Source organism: Paramormyrops kingsleyae, chromosome 15, assembly GCF_048594095.1.
Source record: "Paramormyrops kingsleyae isolate MSU_618 chromosome 15, PKINGS_0.4, whole genome shotgun sequence".
NCBI lineage: Eukaryota > Metazoa > Chordata > Actinopteri > Osteoglossiformes > Mormyridae > Paramormyrops > Paramormyrops kingsleyae.
In genome coordinates, this window is record NC_132811.1 from 9,313,181 (window position 1) to 9,334,524 (window position 21,344).

Sequence of the window (21,344 nt, forward strand, 5' to 3'; positions counted from 1 at the left end):
GTCTCTGATGACCCACACCTGATCTCAGGCAGATACTAAGTCATCAGGTAGGATAGGTAACCTGCTGGTTACCGACCCTCCAGGATCAGGACGCCTTCCTCTGCACTATATGATCAATATGAGAGAGTGGGAGATAACAATAGACCCTTCTGAGAAAGACTTTTTTAGCCCTGTTTGCCTCCATTGCAGCATTATAATGCAAAAACAATGGCAACATACATATAGTAAATAATTGTCTAGTGAATTAATTGTGCAACATACAGTACAAGGCTTTTGACATGCCATCTAAAATTTGAGCAGAAAGGAGTGTTCCAGTTTTCAAAGTAATAATAAATAATCAGTATTAAATCTCTTTAATACTGAGCAAAATCAGCAGAGTGATGACAAAATCCAAGGATTAAATATCATTATTGGCAATGATAAAGTCATGTCATAGTCTTACATGGATTTCTGGTTTTGTAACCAGAAGAGACGGTCTGCAGTAATTGAACTGTTTTCATGTGCAGAGTTGTTGCAGGTTAGTCCCAAAAACACAGATAGTTCCTACACAGATAGTTCTTCCAAGAATAATTGTTACTGCTGGTTCTTTTGTAACTCACTTCTGCTTTTGTCAGGTGATTCTAAATGCTTTCCTTGTGTAGATGATCTGAGATTGACAGGTGTAAATCATATGGAAAATGTGTGTTTCTGCTTTTAACACAGGATTGATTGTTCATCAGATTGCACAGCCCTCTGTCAACTTATTGTGTTAGGTCAAGCTTTATGCATGGAAAAGCTACAAAGTGCCAGCATTAGTAAGTTGCTGTGATCTGTTATAATATGTTCTGAAATAAGTAACCGTGGACATGAGAGACGGTATAGTGACAGGCAAGACACTTCTGTGAGACTGCAACTGATACGGTGTAAAGAATACTTAAATGCGGCATTAAAAAAGCCTGTAACTGTGACATTGTTTTGATATTACCAAAGTGCAATTGGTTGACATGAAATCTTAGACAAAAATCTGGCAAGTTCCTTGTTTGCTTTCTTTTTACAAGTATTTGATGTTGCAGTGAACCGTGTAGCAGGCCGGCAGGCTAACAGGAACAAGCCACATTTCCTAGAACATATATCCAGTAAATATGACTACTGTTTGCTTTTTGTTACATGCTGCTGCCTTTTTAGTTTCAATTTAAGAAATATATATGTTGTGTGAAAGAATATGAAAAACAATGAAAATCAGGCAATGATAAAAGTTTGCAGTGCAATGGTATGTATCACAATTGTTCTTATGGGTCTGCAACATTATTATTATTATTATTGTTATTATTATTATTATTATTACCGTAATGCCAGTTTTTATCATCCCCTAATTACTGGGTAACTTTATGTGTCACATGCACAGGTCAGGTATACTGGTACAACTCACAATATAGTTGATCTAGTTAATAACTAAGAAAATAATTTGTATAAGAATCAAGAAAGTTGTATTGGCTCAGACCCATGTGATCATTAGGTTGCTGGTTCGAGCCACGGCCTTATGTCTGTGTACCCTTGAGCACGGCCCTAATGCCCCAGCAGCAGGGGTGCTACACACTGCCTGACCCTGCATTGCAACCCCCATGCCTGCACTGCAACCCTCATGCCTACACTGTGACCCCCATGCCTGCACTGTGACCCCCATGCCTGCACTGCAACCCTCATGCCTACACTGTGACCCCCATGCCTGCACTGTGACCCCCATGCCTGCACTGCAACCCTCATGCCTACACTGTGACCCTCATGCCTACACTGTGACCCCCATGCCTGCACTGTGACCCCATGCCTGCATTGTCACCCCCATGCCTGCACTGCGACCCCCCATGCCTGCACTGTGACCCCCCATGCCTGCACTACGACCCCCATGCCTGCACTGTGACCCCCCATGCCTGCACTGTCACCCCCATGCCTGCACTGTCACCCCCATGCCTGCACTGTCACCTCCATGCCTGCACTACGACCCCCATGCCTGCACTATGAACCCCCCCATGCCTGCACTGTCACCCCCATGCCTGCACTGTCACCCCCATGCTTGCTCTTACCTGCATGTGTGTCTCATAGAGACCAAGATGCAGTAGGTGAAAAGAAAATTTCCCCTCTGGCATTAATAAAGTATCACTATTCTATTCTATTCTATTCTAACATGGTATCAAAAAGCACCAGTACCAATACCAATACATTAGCATTTTCAGGAAATGTTTATCATCCATCCATCCATCCATCCGTTTCTCATAGCCATGTATCCAATGCAGAGTTAGAGTGAACCATAGATAGGAAGCATAGGACAGGGAGCATCCAATTGCATAGTAAGTGAGAGAGACATAAATCTGCCAAAACCAAACATCATGAGACTGTGGGGGAAAACCAGTCTATCCAGGGAAAACCCAAAGGAACAGGCAAGAACCTGCACATTTCATACACACAGAATTAAATTCAGCAGTGCTAGATGTATAGAGCACTAATGCTGCTGACTGAGCCTTCGTGTCCCCTCAAACAAAGCTTCCTGATTGGCTTATAATTAAGTTTAACAGATGGAATTGTCAAAAAAAATAAAGACGGAATCTCCGTTTGCGATAGGAAAATCATAATTACGATACACATGAAAACAGACCATATTATTATTATGACAATATTATCCACTGAGAAAATTTCATAATTACATAGTTTTAGCCAGGAGTAATAACCTCCTGAGACCCCACCCATTCATTTATGTCCATTGTAGTGGACATGTTGTTTTTGCATCTATCTTTTCACTGATGTAAGGAAACATATTTATTCCTGTTGTACACTAAAGAGGACATGCTGTCAAATTAAAAATAAAAATTGTAAAATGTCTTATTTCCTCCAAAGACAAATAACCTAAAATTGAAGGACACTTTTTTCCTTGGGTCTCAGGAGGATAAAGCCATTAAATTCCTGCGATTAGCAGTAATATTTCCAGCAGATCCACTGTTATTCTGGAGGGCAGAATCATACATTTCACAGCCTTAGTTTTAGAAAAACCTCAGCAGAAATCAGAAACTTCTAAATTCTCGCAAAGATAAACATCACAATTACACGTAAGATTCAACCTCATATATTTGTAACATCTTGTCAAGCACATGCGCTTACAGTGACAAATGTGCATGCTATCCCTAAACCATGACAACAGGTCCACTTTATCATGTATATATTTACCATTATGTGTTTCAAATTTATATAACCAAACAATTACTATTTTAGGAATATTCATAAATATATATCTATCAACTTTGGCTTCTCATTCTTGCAGTGTAGCAGGTAATTGATATCTATCTGAATATAACATACAATTATGGAATGCTGATAAATCAAGAAAAATACAACAATATAGTGAAAAGCAATATGGAATTTAGACTGAAGAAAAAAAGCCCCCCCATTTTCCAATTACAAAATTGACTTGAATTCACTCAGCATTGCAGTGCTATATCCGGCAAAGAGAAGTGTGATCAAATCACCTGGCATTGTTGTCAGTATTGTTAAAGTTATTGTTTGTGTATTCAGCAACCTAGCCTTCTGAAACATGTCAGTCTATACAAACAATTGACCATGGCAGTCATTTAGATAATAGTATCATCCAACAATTATTTATCTATTTACAGTAAAAAGTGCATTCTGATATCAAAAGATTTAAAAAGCATTAATGTAATATTATAACTAAATGAAATGTTCAGTTTTTGATACAGAGTATTCCATGGTGCTAAATCTACTCGAATTTTCCTTCTGCACTAAACGTTATCAAATTTAGTGATACAGATTCATTAGCACCTAACAGTAGTTTATGTTTCTTCTAAAGAAGACATTTTTAACAAAAATACATTAAAACAATTGAAATTAAAAATGAATTAATCAAAGATCAAAATCTACTGCGTCAAAAAAACGTAATAAAAAAGGTAAAATTCTGTACAAAATTTTGATATCAAAATAGAATTTATATAACTCTTTTATTCATTTGAACCGAAAACCGAGAACAACACATATTGAATTAGACACTTACATCTGATTTGTAAGATTTAAATATTACACTGAACACCTGCAGAACTGTGAACCTCTTTGTCCTCACTAACAATCTGCATGTCACATTCCCTTCTTCTTCCCTGTAAACCAGTTGCGAGTTGAACTCATGCCTGGAGAATTTCCTTACTGGAAACCTTGTCATCAGAGGTGCAGGGAGTGCTGCCTTGCTCCTCCTTGGAGCTCAGGGCCCGGGAGTTAACCCGAGAGGACCTTTGCCTCCGGGTCCCATTGCATACGCAACGCAGGAGATTCTTGAAAGTCGTCCACATTTCCTCATCCTTGTAGGAGTAGATGATGGGATTCATGACGGAATTGAGCACGGCCAAGAGGAGCAACCAGCGTTTGAAGAACAGCACCCCACACTTTTCGCAGTCCAGACCGTCCAACAGAAGCAGCACCAGCCCTGGGGTCCAGCAGACCACAAACGCTCCTAGAAGACACAACCACATGTTGACATGCTGATAGAGAGATACTCAGAGATAGGATGGTAGAAACAATTTTCAGTGCGAGGTTTAAAGATTATATTATATTACGGTACTGGCACTAATGATTCGAACCTTTAGAATATAAAAAAGTAGCAAATGCTGTACATGTCCCTAGCAACCCCCACCCCGGATGTTTTTCCTAGGGATTTCAGTCAGAAAAAGTATCAATAAGGAATAAAATAATGTTTACAATATACAATGACCTGTATTTCACTGAAAATTCCCTCTGAAAGAAGAAAAACACAGACATAAAATAACAGAAAGATTCAAATGACTGCATTAACTTGTATTCAGTTTCACTTGTCACAATGTACTGTATTAGTTCCATTCATTTTTCAAACATGCTGCTTATTGCCGCAGCCAAACCTGCAGAGACAGAAACCCGCCTACAGACGATAAACACTTTGACTCAAACAGCACATGTAGGAGCTTGTCTGCTTGGCTGTCTGCTGTGCACAATTTGCACAGGAAGAAAACATGACTGATCTGTGAAAGGCAAAAACACTCCCTTCCTTACAGCACAACCTACATTTGTATTGACACCGAAAAGGTTTTTTTTTATGTTGAAATTCAAGTACACTTGGAGACAACTTTGCAAGTGACAATGTCTCTCTGTATTCATTAGCTCCCCTGTGGCACATAGTATGTCCCCAAAATGTGGACACACTGATTCATTTAATCCTTGTTAAAATGGGCCTTGGTCAAAGGCACAAGGAGTTTCATTCAAGATGTATTACAACAGCAAATGGTATGCAAAAAAATGACATCATACGGTGACAAAGCATCCATGTCATATTCATTTAAGTTTTAATTAAACGTCTCCCATGAACACCTCCCACATTTTAACCTCCTATGATGCAACTGAAAGAAGAGCATATAGGTGCATATAGCTAAAATGATATTATGCGTGCTATGGTTTCTTTTTAGACTTTCATTAAAATTTAACATTCACTTCATTCAGAATAATTCATCTACTATCATTATAAACTATGCAACATCAACTTGAAAGCAAAGCAAACTTGTCTCTAAAATGTCAAAAGGATTGTGGTGTTACCCACCTGACTGAAACTGTATTATGTGCACAAATATGAATTAAAGCACAAGCCTGAGTACACTTCAAAATAATAAAGTGTGGATAAGCGGTAAACAATTTGATCCACCTTCTGCCATTGAGCTTCACCCACAAATTTAAAAGATGAAAAAAAAGACAAAATTTTTCATATATCACAAAAATTGTGCCAGGACTGGTTTAGTAAATGAAAGCTATTCCAGATACAAAAATTGCACTGAAAAAGGGATCCCATCTTGTGACATATCAAATGTAGTTTTTGGAAAGCTCAAATGACAACCTAAACTGCCTACTCCCAAGACAAGAAGTCACACAAATATACACCTACTATTTTCTGTTTGCCAGCTTGTCTTTGTAAACACCACCCTTGTGTTAGAAAATTACACTGCAGGTTCAGATGAATAATGTACCACGGCAGCTCCTTCATATTTCTCTTATCTTGCGGGTGACACACCAGAGAGACGCCACAGCCACAGAATGCAAGACATCTGAGCTGACCCTTAAACGCTAAACTAAACAAAACACAATGAATGCCGCTCTTAAAGGTACATTCTAAACTCTTTACAGTAATACTTATAAGAACTTAAGAAGGACAGCTAATATCATCAAATCAAACTCGTCAAACCTGTACAGATTTGCTATGATGAGGGCGTGGACTAATACTCATATTGTTGTTCCACTCATCTTGGGCTAATCTATCATGTGCACCCAACTAAAACTTAACTATGAGGAAAAAAATTACTACTTGGAAGACAGAGCATGTGGGAAAAAAAAAAACCTATTCACAAAAGTCACTCGACCTGTTTTTTCGCACAGTTTCAGGTTTATTTCTCACTGCATGTTACATCTTATGCAACAAGGGATTAAACAGAACTCATCCCTTAATTCGCAATTAACAGATGTTTAGGGTTAATAGGATTCTTATAAGTTACATATTTTTCATCCTTAGGACGTAATCCCATGCACTATTATTAAAACTCCAGGATACCCTAAAATAATATGTAAGAGTTCACACAGTACATTTCAGAACATTGAATACCATGAGAACATGTCTGTTTATTTTTTTTAATGTTTATTATTATATATGAAAATTTGTACTATACAAATACTGCACTTCTAGGTTTGACTTCTTTCGTTGTTGAAAGTTTCACAGAAGTTTCTAATGATGCAGACCAGGCCCTCTGTAGGGATGTGGAGCCTTTTCTCTGCAACTCACACAGCTACCCCAGGGCATCTTAAACTGAGAGCACAACTGAATCTATACTGACCACCTATAACACTGATCAAATAACTTTAAATCATAACTTATATGACTTATCTCATATCTTCTTGAGCAATGAATTTCTTCAGTGCCAAAGAAAAAAAAATGAAGATGCTAGTTTAATTTCATGGATAAGTGAGTTACATTGCACATGCATTGCTTTTCATATTACCCTGGACCAGCCTCAGCAAAAAAAAAATAATAGTTAGTCAAAACTCTTACAATATTCATTCAAACCCTGATCTCCACTCAATAACACTGACACAGTACTTTCAAACTCATCCTGTTCTCAGCAGTCATACAGAATCCAGAAGAACAGATCAGTGATGTACCTGTCTGAGATCAGAATTTATTTATTTTTCCTTGCACCATAGAATTATTTCTCTTTTGTGGATGCGTGTTCTCATTGTCATGTGTGCAATACTATAATAGCTGCTTGCAAACCAGCTAGGTGCCTGCACCAAACTCGAAAAATTTTTGACCCCAACCCAACTTCTCCATACTTGCTGAAAGTGCTGGGTTACAAATACTCTTTTAAAAACTACGATTACATCTGGGTACATTTCAAACAGGAGAAGTAACAATGCGACTCACCTAGCACCAGCATCACAGTCTTTATGAGCTTGATTGGCGTCCTCTTGCGGTTTAGAGACCCTTTCGTGTGTTTGGATAGAACCGAAGTTTTTCTCTTGACATAAATGTAAATCCTCAGGTAGATTGCTACCATAATTAGAAACAGCAACAGATTAGACACAGACCAGAATACCAGGTAACTCCTGCTGTATATCGGGGCGAGTGTGGAGCATGTGTCCAGATTGCAGATACAATTCCAGCCAAGGCTGGGAACGGCACCCATAAATATGGAGAGCGCCCAGACCAGCACGATGAGTAGAGTGACTCGCCGCTTGGTAAGGTTACTGTGGACCTTCCAGTTCAGGACTGATATGTAGCGCTCCAGTGCAATAACCAGCAGGTTAGCTAGGGAAGCTGAGAGGCTCGTATCCAGCAAGGCTTGGCGAACAAAATACATGGGAATGGTGAGCTTTCTAGAGACTCCACCTGTGTTGAACATGAGGTAGACATAAGCTATACCAGCGAGAAAGTCCGAGGCTGCAAGGTTGGCAAGCAGGTAGTAAAATGGATAATGAAACCTCTTGTTAGTAATCACAGCAGCAATGACCATGGCGTTGGACAGAAGGATAAAACAGCAAAAGACTGATCCAACGATCTGGACAAGGACAACTTGTGAAGAATCCCAGTCTCCTGTCTGGTTTCTGTTTTTGTAGAAATAGTCCATAGACTGGTCAAAGTGGCATTCAGTCTGGTTGCTCATCTTGCATCAGATCCTACAGAAGATGACTGAGAAATACAGAAAATATTATATGAAGAAAGCGTAATTATCTATATTGTAATATTTAATTGCAAATTAATTCTCACTGTGATGTACATACCGGTGTATCTGCAAAATTGAATGCACCGATTTCACACATTACCATACGAGTTTGAATGGCATATACAAATACAGAAAACAAGATGAATTATATTACTTTAATATATTTAACGTGATTTGATACAGATCGTAAATGGTTATTAATAATATAATTTAGTTGCATGTCGTTTGCCTGGAAAACGTGTCTGACTGTGGGGAATAAAACGTCGGACTGGGTGCCAAGTACAAAGTTCACAAGGATGTAAAAATGATCTCTGTAAACTATCTAATGTGGACCGCTGCTACTTCGCTGTATGTTTCACAGTTTACGTGGAAAAGGTAAAAGAAAGAAACATACGCAAATAAAACATGAGAATCGCTTCTTCGGCAATCTTTTTACACCACCAGGGTTACGCAAATAAAATTCGTATACAGTCGAATACAGTCACGAATAGATATATACGTATCGCTTTCGAAAGCTCGACCAAATAGGCTATATGACCGTAAATCAGAGAACCTACCTGATTAATTATCTTTACTTCGCATATAAATATTTTTTTCCGGTGTTGAGTTCCTGTCTTTCAGGTTCTGTTTGGGACTGGCTACGTCTCCATTGCCTTAGACGGAACTTCGAAGTGCGTGACTGATAGAGAGAAGCGCACCCAGCGGACTGTGCCGCTCCTGCTACTCTGCGCATGTTTTACTGTCATTTATGACCAATACCTTGTTCTCGCTGTTATTTACATTTTAAGCCGATGCCCAGTTTTGGTCCCAAGAAGAAAAAAAAACACAGTTTCCATCACTGGGTGCCTGTTTCTGTAAAACAGTATGCCTATTTTATTTTATTTTATTTACAATTGTACTGGGAAGTTTGCAAATAGGAACTACCACAGAGACCCCGGGAGAGTAACATGAAGGGAAATAGACAATGAATGTTAATGATTCTTGTTTAATGTTAACTTCATATACAAACAAATATGGAAACTCATCTGTATGGGGGACTTAATCATGATTCATTAATGTTGAATTAACATAAGATCAATATTACACAGGCTTGTGCCAGCGTAACTTTTGGAGAATCATTATGAATGCAATGGTGAACTACAAGTCATTTAATGCAAATCGATAAAACTTTTTTTTCATGTTTTTCTTCTTATATGGGAAAATTTGTATAGGACAAGCAGTTACAGAATATGGATGGATTTAGATTATATAAGAGTTTTTCAAAAGCAAACAGACAGGTGGACAGAACTTTAAACAGGTTTTATCTCAAGCAGTTACTATATACTGTATCTGTTAATTCTTTGAATCTTTTATGACCTACTGAAGGAACGAATCACGAATAACACAAGTGAAACACTGATCTCAGATTTGTTCATCATTATTGAAATGACACATCTTTTATCTCAAGAAGCAACTGTATGCCCAGTTGCCCATGATTGCTTAATTTTTTGTACTTCAGTAGTAGCTGAGTTATTACTAAGTATTCGTGTCCTGTCAATTAAAGTGTTAGCAATTATTTTGATTAAGTAGTCTGCTGATTATTTCAGGACACATGATAGTTTGTTACAAAAAGCTAGAGAATTATGGTAAATGCACAAGACAAACACTTTCGAGAAATCCTCTCCTTCTTGTGTGTCTTAGATTCCTGTTAGGATATGCAGTGTAATGTCACCGTAACTTAATAAATACAAATAGAAGCAAGACACCTCAAATGATATCTGTTTCAATTGCTTTTTTTAAGTTTCATTGAACAGCACATGCTAGAAATTAGTGTTCTACTTAAGAAAATAATCAAATTCAGGTTGGAATGCCAATGGTGTTTGAAATTATGAAATGCTTGGTGCCAAAATATTAACGTGATTTGTGTTTATCTTATCTACTTGAAAGATTGGGTTTATTTAATAATAATGTTTACATGTAATCACACAATTACATGTACATGTAATTGTGTGATTAATTAGATGGTGGTTCTTTGCCACTAGAAATCAAGTTGTTTTAGAATTCTCAGCTTAACGAGAATTGTTACACTCATGATCTTCTCACTGGTTAATGCAAGGGAACTGGTTAATCCAGGGGACAGTTACTTGGGTTTCAGGTTAGCTATCGGCAAATTTACACAAAGACAGCTTTAGTTTGGCCTTCATTATGGTGGTTGTACTGGCCATACAGGATGATTCCATAGGCAATTCTTGTAAGTGTCTCCGGGATCATATTTCTAAGCACGAATCGATGCAATTTCCCTCTTCATTTATTTCAGTATGTTTTACGTGTAATAGGTATGAAGCTATTTAATTTTCATATATACTAGAAATAAGTGTAATAGTGGTCACACCCAGGATGGGACACCATTTTATGGCAGGGCACACAAACACAAACAGTGTTTGTGTGGGGTACCCAGAGAACACAACACGGGGAGAACATGCATACTCCGCACACAGAACACTTGTCCCAGAGACATGAGGCAACAGTGCTAACCACTGCACCTCCGCAATGAACCATAAACATGAATGAGATTTATTAAAGGAAAATTTATATTATGCGTTACTTCACAAAACAATGCACAAACAAGCATTTTATTCAAGGATGACTTCAAGGACTTGTTATTAAACACAGCATGAATCAAAACCACAAATCTTCTGGAGTCTTTTGTAATGTACTAAAAAAAATACCTACTATGGTGGAGATCTACAAAACTTTGTGTTTTAAAATGCATTTTATCTTGATCATGGATCTTGGGAAAAGCAACACATGCATTTTATTTGCACAAGTGACTTTGAAACCCGTTCAGCACTAAAGAGTTGACTCTGTAGTCTCTCATAACTCTGCGTCCCATGTAGCGTGAACAGCTCACTGCATGTGTGTACATTCCAATAACCCTCAACCGGATTTGTGGCATTACATTCTTAAGTGTTTATTTGCACCATCAACAAAGATCACTTTCTTAGATGTGCAGTTTTAAGTCTACAAAAAATAGGAGACAGATAAGCAGGAGAGTTTCTAGCTATTGAAAAGACCAGGGGCTAAGTCAAGTTTACCTGGGGATTGACGTCGTTTTTTTTTTTTTGAAGGAAGATTGACTTTGTGGCTACAGCCCCAAGTGATCAGACTCAGCGGCGCCCATGAGCACATGCATATCTAGTAGTAAAGAATCAAAGGAATTAAACTGATACCATCTAATCAGCTCTAATTCATGAGGAAAATATAGCTACTTGCTGAGTTCGGAATGTTATTGAAATTGATGGTTTTTTTTAAGTGTTGGGTGTTTTCATTAGGTCTTACTTTCAGTTGCCTTAAAGGGGAGTAACATAGTAGCATCAAAGAGTGCACCCTGTCCTTTATGGTTTACTACTATTTGTTAAATCTTTATGAAAAATGCAGCAAGGTTAATGTTAATAATATCGCACATGTAAAGATTCCAAAAGTTTTCAGTGGGTCTGCGTGATAAACATTTTAAAGAAATTTACCAATTGTACCATTGAACTATTGTATCATGAAGTCGCTGGAAAGGAGTGTGTGGCCCTCCCAATATGGCGCTCCCAATATCTTTGAAAGAGGCCAGCGGTCCAAGCCTTTAGAGTCCTGGTGCTCCCTGTCTTGCTATATAGCTACAAAACATGGATGCTATCCAGTGACCTGAGACTAAGACTGGACTCCTTCAGTACTATGTCTCTTCGGAGGATCCTTGGGTACCGCTGGCTTGACTTTGTGTCGAATGAGTGGTTGCTAGAGGAGTCCCGAATGAGGGACATTGCCTGCATTGTGAGGGAGTGTCAGTTACGGCACTACGGCCATGTGGCGCGTTTCCCTGACAGTGATCTGGCTCGAAAGACCCTCATTGCTGAGGACCCAAGTGGCTGGATCAGGCCAAGGGGACGCCCACGTAACACCTGGCTGCGGCAAATAGATGGCAATTTCCGGAGGGTGGGGCAGGACTGCACGTCGGCCTGGGGGGTCACCAGCCGCGATCCTTGTTTCATCGTGTGTTGGGTGTAGCAACACACTGTACCAGTGCATGATCCCCAACCTGCTCCCTAACCTTCCCATTGTATCTAAATTTATAATTATTATTCATTTTAGTCTATTTAACTGTCAGTGATAACATTTTCATCTGAAAAGTCCTACAGTTTATCCATAAAATACAGTTTGTCATGAAGCAGAACTTGTGTTAGTATGGAATATTAAGAGTTCAAAGTTAAATGTAACTCTGTCACAGTATAGTAACAATTTTATCTCATTGAAAGTTGTTTTTTATGAGAAATATAAAATCAAAACAACAAATGAAAAACATACTTGCATGGTTCACACAAATGTTGCTGCAGTATTGCAGCCTTTATGGGTACCTACTCATTCATGTGAGGCCATTACATACAAGGAGAAACATTTTCCCATAGCGACCCTGCCTCTCCCTGTAATCAGCACATCACATGGTGTGTCATTTCCATGACCACTAATTTCATTGCTTCTACCACAGTGGGTTAGCCTCAGTGAGAAGGAAACAATCACATGAAGACTGATGAATTGTGTACCTTCTCCAGGACAAAATGAACAGACTCCCTCTGGCATTGTTTTCTTTAAAACGGGGGAACAGTCATTGTTATCTTTCACGGACAATCTACAACTATGAAAACAGAAATGAGAACAAAATATTTACCAGTGGAATAAAAGTGTATAATATCAATACGGAAGCAATCTTGATATCATATTGAAAATCTACAGTAGTAATAGTACAAAGTAGATACTTTTATCCAGTTGAGAGAGCAGGGTCTGTTCCAGACATGAGATTTAAATTTGTGACCTGCGTTTCATGGGCAGAGAGGCCTAACTCACAGAGCCACTCACCACCCCCACAATAACTGTTATCTTAGCTAAATTCCACAACCTAGCATCACAAAAATTTCAAGGACAGTTTCTAAGTCATAATAAGTTTGTATGGAGTATGTAGCAGCTTTCAGAAGAAGACATCTGTGATTCATTTTGAAGAGCACTCTTTGGGCAGACGAGGGATACCTAAATTATATCCCTGTATTCTCTGCTCTCATGTGTTGTGTCCCTTGTTTTCAGCTGCATGTTTTGTGTACGGTAAAGATTTGGCTCTCAGTGATGTAACTCCACCAATTACACTGTACAGCTAGCCAAATTACCCCGACTTGGCTGAAACTGCTCCTCCACTGGCCATTTACTTGGTGAACAAAGCATGCAATTTTCTGTGATCCACGTTTTCAAGATGAATAAAGGCAGGGAGTAATTCCTCAGCCACATTTTAAATGAAATCATCCTCTAACTGTGCTTTCTGTCCCCTTCAGATTCAGACAAATGGCTGTTGTAATCATGTGGTCCAAAGAAAAATTAGAATTCAAGAAATAACAATAAATCATCAATGATGAACCAATGGCAAACAAGCTTCCAATACAAAAAAATTGTGCTTTGCTTGGGTTTCATTATTGTTCTTTCACATAGCAGGATTTGACATCAAACTAAATGAATGAAATAATATTTGAGAGTATTTTACCACATCAAGAAAAACCTGCAAGACAACCAAATAAGCTGTTTATTCCTTGTTTGAACAGAAAACAAGATTCTTGTCAAGTTAAATTTATGATTTATATTTACAAGATTTGGTGTAAATAGGGAGATCAAATGCCTCTTGTTATCTCATTTGGTGCACAATAAGTTACAAAAGCACAACTGCATCAAACAATGCAGCTTCTTATGTAAAACTTTCAAGCTGGAAACTTTTAAGCAATTTTCATAGCAACAGGACATTTATTGCGTATGTCATAGTTGAAATACTTGGGTGTCTCGAAAAAAAAAATAGAATTACAAGAGCATATGAAGACCTTCATACAACACTGCAACTCAGTGCACAAGACAGGAAATTTATCTGAATAACTTTTCCCCCACAACAATGTAACATATTATAATAGACTTTGGTTTATTGAAAATGGACTGCAGACTGGCATTAAATGTACACACCATTTAAAATTGCTTTAGTTTCACTAAGATGCTGATGTCTTAACTGAGAGCATAGGTATCTACTGTGAAGAACAAAAGAGTCATAAAAATTGTTTGTAGGTGACATTAGGGTTGTGGATTTATGCAATTACAATCCAGACTTCCACAACTTACCGAGGACAACAGGAAAGGCATGGAGATGATACATCCTCTTGCTTGAACATTCCTGAATTAGGTAGGTCTTTACAATCTGCCAAGAAGGCATGAAGTTCTGATTCAGGGACACCACTTTGCTGGCTTTTCTGTATGGGGGGGGGGGGGAGAGTTTGGAATGTAGATATTATACTTACATTTATTTACTTGCTAAATGCTTTTGTACAAAGTGATGCACAAGTGAGGCAGAATGCAGCAGTCAGGGGGCTAATTTAGGCACCTGTGCTGCTAGGCTCAGTCTCCAATTGGCATTGGAGCAACAGGCATATAAGACATAGATAGAACATAAAATCTAGGCAAAACACCATAAAAACTTGGATCCTACTGGACCAGATAAGTTCAAAATCCAGGAAAGAGCACCAATCATTGTCAGCTGAGATCGTAACAATGGAACAGTCAGTGAAGACAGCAGTTAGTCAAAGTATTCATGGACAAATGGTCTTGAAACTTTTCTTGACTATCCTGAGGAACTCTGATGGCCAAGTTTGGGTGGGTAGCTACAGTTGATATCACATGACTTTGAACAACATCAGCAACAGATGAAAAGTTATGAAAAGTTACCTTGATAGTCTCGTATGTGTCAGTGATAACAGTGATGAATAGGCTGAGCACTGTGTAGATGAAGATGGTCACAAAGGAGTAGAGGTATAGCCGGCTGAATAGCCACACAAGGGTGCTCCTCTGTTGCATGTTCTTGAATGTCGTGAACATGTCATCCCCATTGATGAGGGAGAACAGGCACTCGGACACGGTGTTCATGGTCCGGAACTAGAAAAGCAGTGTTTTGTCATGGTTTAGTATGAGGCACATTTCTGCTTTTGGAATGTATAGAAGGCTTACTTTCTCATGATAAGGTCCCAACACAATCCAACCACAGAAGCAGTAACCAAGGTAGATCATGGAGGCACAGCAGCAGAAACGGACCACGTTTGGAAAAGCCGCTCTCAAGGTAAGGATAAGGATCTGGAGAACAGTTCCAAAATTAAGTAAAAAAAAAACATATTAAAATAGAGCTTATTGTAATTGTAATTTATTGAGTGCATAATGCAAAGTAATGTCTCAAACTTGAGTCTCTAATATGTAAGATCCGAGTGGCTGCATCCCAAATGCTAATCCATAGAATAAGAAAATCAAGGTTACAATGATTGAATGCAGTATAAAAACCTGTAATGATCTTTAATTTTTAATGTCAGTCATCTTGCATTTCATGGTGAAGATATTTTCCTTAGCACCAAGCAGTACAGTACTCATCTAGGATTAGGGATTTCAAAGACTGGTCACTTTACAAAATGTGGGACACTTACGTTATATTTCCTAAAGTAGCCTAAGTAACGAATGACTCCGACCCAGGTAAACAGTGTAGCCGTCCCCAGCAGAAAACTACAGACATCATAGCTTGTTAAATTCTAAAATGAAAAACAGAAATATGTTCCCAATTTAGGATGTGGAGTACACTGATTTTATAAACTGCCAAATTAAAGACTAATGAATCTCATTATACAATCACATGAAGCTGAAAAATAGTTCAATAGATCAGCAAGTACTGAAATACAGCATTTCAGCAAATAGAAAACAAGATTATATTGCAGTATAATGATCAATCCCTGTAGAAAAATTACCATGGACTAAGGCTCAATAATAACAAATAAAATGGCAAATAAAAATGGAAAAAAAAACACCATACAATGAGTCTTGCTCTAATCAAATGATTAAAATTTTACCAAACTGAATTCAATGCTAAATAACTGCAATTTTCAATATTTGAAAACTATAAAAAAAAATCTAGAACGTCAGATCTTTCTGAAATAGAAATGCTGTAAAATGCTGTAATACTGTGCTTATCTTTGGCCGCACCTTGGTCTGAATTGCTATTTTCAGAATGGTTCCAACAATGGTTAGAGTATCACTGACAATGATCAGTATATACCATCCATTTACGAACTCCATCCGGTCGGACCAGGGCACATTCTTTCCAAGGAAAGTCCGGAAAAAATGCAGGCACTCCTGGCATGAAATGAAAATAGACATCATTCACTCTCAATATAATATGATGATATATGATTTCCAAAAATTTTTTTATTAGCTATGATTTAGTGGGATATGTTAATGCACATGTGCAGTATCGTTATTAAGCTTGTCCCACTCATACATTGTGTATACTTACAAATTGCAGCTGAATGCCACTGATGATTGAACGGCTACACAGAATCAGGGAGGCCAAACATACTACAGTGGTTATGCAGTCAAAGATTAATGTGTATTGGATGTGTCTCCCTGCTAAATAAAACATATACATATATATGAATGCACTGTGCCAAACCCTAGTGTTTAAGCACGTTTTTTACATTTAAAGCAGAGCAAAGTGGGAACTCCTGATTAACAATATAATATATATAACTGCTTGCAAAAAAAACATGTAGAATAACGTAATGCAATGTAATGAAGTGGGTAGTGAGGCCAAAGTCCGCCACCCACACCATACGCTAGTCAGTGGCTGACTGAATGACTGAGTCACCAGACCACTGAACATGTGACAGCAAAAGAAGTGCTTGACTTTCAAAAGGGGAAGGAAACAGTTCTGTGATGAATGTGGCAGGTTGTACAGATAACCAGAATATTCTGGCTTGGGTGTTCGGCATAGTACTTGGTGTAGCTACCAGTAGCAGTCAGAAGTTTGGAGACACCCACCCACAGAAAGGTCTATTTATACTACTATCTATACTTTAGAATATTTATAAAGACAACAAGACTATAAAATAACATATATGGAATTATGCACTGGCCAAAAAATTAGTAAAAAAAATTATAATTTGTTTGGGGGAGCCAGGTCTATGAGTTGGGACTCAGAAGGTTGAAGGTTCAAATCCCATGGTGGGCAGAGTGATCCCACCCTCAGGCCCTTGAGAAAGGCCTTTAACCCCAAAAGCTCCAGGGACTGGCTGACCCCACGGTCTCCTCTACGCCTGGGATGCTCTTCCAGCTGTCCTGAAGGAGGTCCCACATATATGCTTAGCACTCATGGGCCGCTTTTCCTTCGCTCTCTGTTCAAACTCCTCCAAAACCATTTCTGCTGTGTTTAGGTCAGGTGGCCGGGTCATGTGATGCTCTGCTCGGTAGGCCGCTCGGTGTGTCCAAAATGTTTGAATGGTACTGCATGTCTGAACTTTATTATCGTTTGATAGTTATGTTATTTATGACATGGGCCGGATTCTCTGACTTTAAATTCTTTACATTCGTTAAATCTCTGTATTCAATGTTAGAACAAAAACCTAACCTTGAATAATAAGCCAGATACAAAGTATTTTCACTGTAAGTCATATATAAAATCAAGGGTGGGGCAGTTAATACTGCAGCAATACGGACAACAAAATGACTGACAAAAAGGATAAGGTATTAATGGGAGTATTCTAGTCAAAGACATGTCAGTAGCTTGTGATTTTCATCATGTCCTAATATCCATCCATCCATCCATCCATCCATCTATCCAGTGTAGGGTTTACAGTGAGTCTGGAACTAAATCCCAGAAGAATCTGGCACAAAGCAGGGGACACCCTGGCTTGGGTGCCTGTCCACAGTGCAGACACTAACACACAATCACACACTAAGGGAAATTACAGATCTTCATATAAACAAAGTTCATATATCTTAGTGTAGTTTAAAATAAAGAAGAAAAATACTTACACATTCCTTTTACACTCCAGTCTCTGCACTGATACATATCCACATCATTCTTAAGATTAATTTTTATTTGTCCGCTGTGAGCTCTGCTGTCGAAAGTAATCTGTTAGAATTAGCCAAGAGACAAGAGTTTTCTATGGAAGGGATTCATGTACAATTTGCAGTACAGGATAATACAGCTTTCAAAGGAAAAGTAATCATCACTGTATTTGAAGTTAAATGAAGCCTCACTTTTTTCCTTCTTTATTGATGTTTACAGTGCATCACTACTTGTGACCCACGAGGTATATTCAAGTAACATGACCTACCATGACAATAAAGTTATAGCAGTCAGGAAGCTCGTGATGCTCGATGGTCTGTAGATTTATGGCCTTCAGAGTAAAGTTAATATTGACAGACCGAAGCCTGGAATTCAGAAGAACGTTACTGCTAAACTAATGCAGGTCTGATGGATGAGTCTATTTTTTTATAGTATAACTGCTAAGTTGTGACAACTTGTGAAATGTTTATGCATTCATTTATGCAAATAATGCATTTAGCAAACAGTTACATATAAGCCTGTTTGCATTATATTTCATCTGAACTAAAATGGCATTCCCAGAGCTTTCAATTTAATATTAAAAAAAGCACCTTTTAAAATTCAAAGTTAAATTCTTCAGGAATTCTTCCAGTATGTCTTCTGCTGGAGGCTTTCCTGGATAAACTTTAGCACATTCTGTTGAAAACAAATCATACAAACACCTTTATAAAACAGACATCACAATTCAACTATCAAACTGTGCATTTACTTCAAAACTGAAATAGGAACCTGTCTGTGAAGGTCGCATTGCGAATTCCTCATGGCGGTTTTGATATATCGGGTCGGCATAAGAAATTAATTGGGATTTTTTTTTTTTGGTAATTTTGTGAAGTCCAGCAGATGACACACATAACATTAAGTGACTCATACATGGACACAATATACGTGCGAAGCTGGTTTGTAGGACACCAAGCGTGTTTAGAGCAGCCTCGCATGTGATATCTTGCCGTGATCTTTGTTCCTCGCGTTTCTCATATGTTTCTCATATCTCGTGCTCTGGACATCCTATGCGGTTTTTCTGAAGTGCCAGGGGCTGCGCCCCTAACCCCCGTGATGTGGAAGCGTCGATTTTAAATGTTGCTGAGGCGTCAGCGTTTACAAAAAAACAGCACATATATTTGTCTAGCCTGATTCATGAGTAACTTTTTTCTTACCTGGTCCTTGATAATTTTATTACATATTTTTTTTACCTGTTTCAATTTTCGTATCGATGTCAAACGTTTCATTTTCAGACGAAATGTTAGCATTTCTATAAAAATCCTGGCAAACGGACAGTGGTGCATAGATTCCTTCATTTTTATCATAAGCGTGGTTTCCAACTGTGATGTTAGGCAAGTTCATATACTGTAAAGAGGATACAATGGCATGCGTTTATTGTATCAATGAACAATATCAATATCAATTATATTCGAAATAATTACATTAAAATTAGAGTCAACCAGTAATGTTCTATGTTCCTGGCAGTTATCTGTATTTGAGAAGTATTGTTAGTAGCTGGATGAAGGTGAGGCAACCCTTCCACCAGCAACCCGCTAAAACTAATTTTAAAAAGAATATATTATACACTCATATGCATAGAATCTATATGCCTATGTAATATGTGAATATTTCATTATGTTAGTCAGGCATTCCCATATTCAGCTTTATTGACTGTAACTTTATAATATAGATTGGAATGGAAAAATCATGGAGCAGAGAAAAAACTTCCCGTTATAAATGACTAATTCATCCTGCTCGATTTTAATACTCATTACGTTTAATTTCTTCAGTGCATATTCTGCACAATGTAGAGCTGAGAAGGTAATGCAAGTCTTCCATATTGGCATATGATTGAATAATACAGAATATCAAAGTAAGTGTATTACCCGAAATAACACATGACAACAAAATTTAAAACCATAAGTAACCATAAGTAACCAAACAAAGTACAAGAGTTTTTGCATTTTAGTTTTTTCATTGCAGTCACGGATTTTTATAAAATAGTTTTCCCTTATGGGGACCAGGAAATTAGTAAGGTATACCTGCTCTCTCTCTCTCTCTCTCTCTCTCTCTCTCACACACACACACACACACACACAAACAGTCGTGTAATCATATCTTTTTGGGGACCGCTCATTCATTTCTATGGGAAAAATGCTAACCCAGCCCTAACCATAACCATAAGTAGCCAAACAAAATACAAGAGTTTTTCCATTTTTAGGAAACTGGTCCCCATAAGGTAAAAAAAATGGGTATTCATCACATTGTGGGGACATACCTGTCTCTCTCTCTCTCTGTGTGTGTGTGTGTGTGTGTGTGTGCGTGTGTGTGTGTGTGTGCGCGCACGCGTGCCCCTTTGTTTGCATGTGTTCTCTACATACCTGATCTGCTATAAATAAGATGTGGTCGTAGACATCATCCTTTGTATACACTGTGTAAGTGTCAGTGATTCGGTCAGAATATCCTTTAAGGAAAATATGTTTGAAGGACACCAAATTCTCCTCTTTGAAGGTGACCACCATCTCATTACTGAGTCCAAATGAGACCAACTGGATTAAAAGAAAAAATTGTATATTTATACATAAATCTTCTAACCACTTATCCACACATGGTTGTGGGGAGGCTTGGAGCCTTTCCCAGACATCGAAATGCACTAGGCAGGGGTAAACCCTGGAAAACATCCAGTCCGTCGCAGGACGTACACTCATACACTCACACTTAACATTAAGCCGTCATATTCTATATAACCAACAACCAACTGCACCTTCTATACCAGTTGTGTATCTTAAACAATACATAAAACCACACTATAAATGTAATATCAGCGCATTCTACGGACTTCCCACCTGAATTGTAGTGATGGCGATTTTAAGAATCTGCAGTGTGAGTTTCCAAGGTTTTCGTCCCCGGGCTCTGTATTTCTCACAAGGGTTCATGAAAAAGTATTTCAGTTTCCACCTAAAAGCTTCAACAGCAGCCTGGTCCCAGTTCAGACAGTGGTCGTCCATGGTGTTTACTGACGCATAGGCTGCAGTGCGTCTTGCCTCGTCCGTCTCTTACAGTGAAAATGACACCTATCTCCAAGCCTCCCAAGAACTCTTTAGTTGTTCAAAGTCCATCTTTACAGTAATCACTGGTTTATG

At 38.3% G+C, this 21,344-nt stretch overlaps 2 protein-coding genes across 2 annotated transcripts; both read right to left on the reverse strand.

The window, feature by feature from the left end:
* Positions 1-3,078: 3,078 nt before the first annotated feature.
* On the reverse strand, positions 3,079-8,972 carry LOC111860444 (lysophosphatidic acid receptor 3-like). The gene is made up of 3 exons (XM_023844184.2): positions 8,819-8,972; positions 7,463-8,227; positions 3,079-4,483 (listed from the first exon to the last, which is right to left on the reverse strand). The coding sequence occupies exons 2-3, from the start codon at positions 8,199-8,201 to the stop codon at positions 4,158-4,160; spliced, it is 1,065 nt and encodes a 354-aa protein (XP_023699952.1). The 5' UTR covers positions 8,202-8,227; positions 8,819-8,972; the 3' UTR covers positions 3,079-4,157.
* A 5,405-nt stretch (positions 8,973-14,377) lies between these two features.
* mcoln3b (mucolipin TRP cation channel 3b) lies at positions 14,378-21,209 on the reverse strand. Its single transcript, XM_023844198.2, has 12 exons — positions 21,048-21,209; positions 20,583-20,750; positions 19,413-19,566; positions 18,774-18,858; positions 18,452-18,548; positions 18,147-18,246; positions 16,630-16,742; positions 16,320-16,469; positions 15,770-15,871; positions 15,306-15,428; positions 15,027-15,233; positions 14,378-14,554 (listed from the first exon to the last, which is right to left on the reverse strand). Exons 1-12 carry the CDS (start codon positions 21,207-21,209, stop codon positions 14,423-14,425), a joined length of 1,593 nt encoding a protein of 530 aa, XP_023699966.2. The 3' UTR covers positions 14,378-14,422.
* Positions 21,210-21,344: the final 135 nt, after the last annotated feature.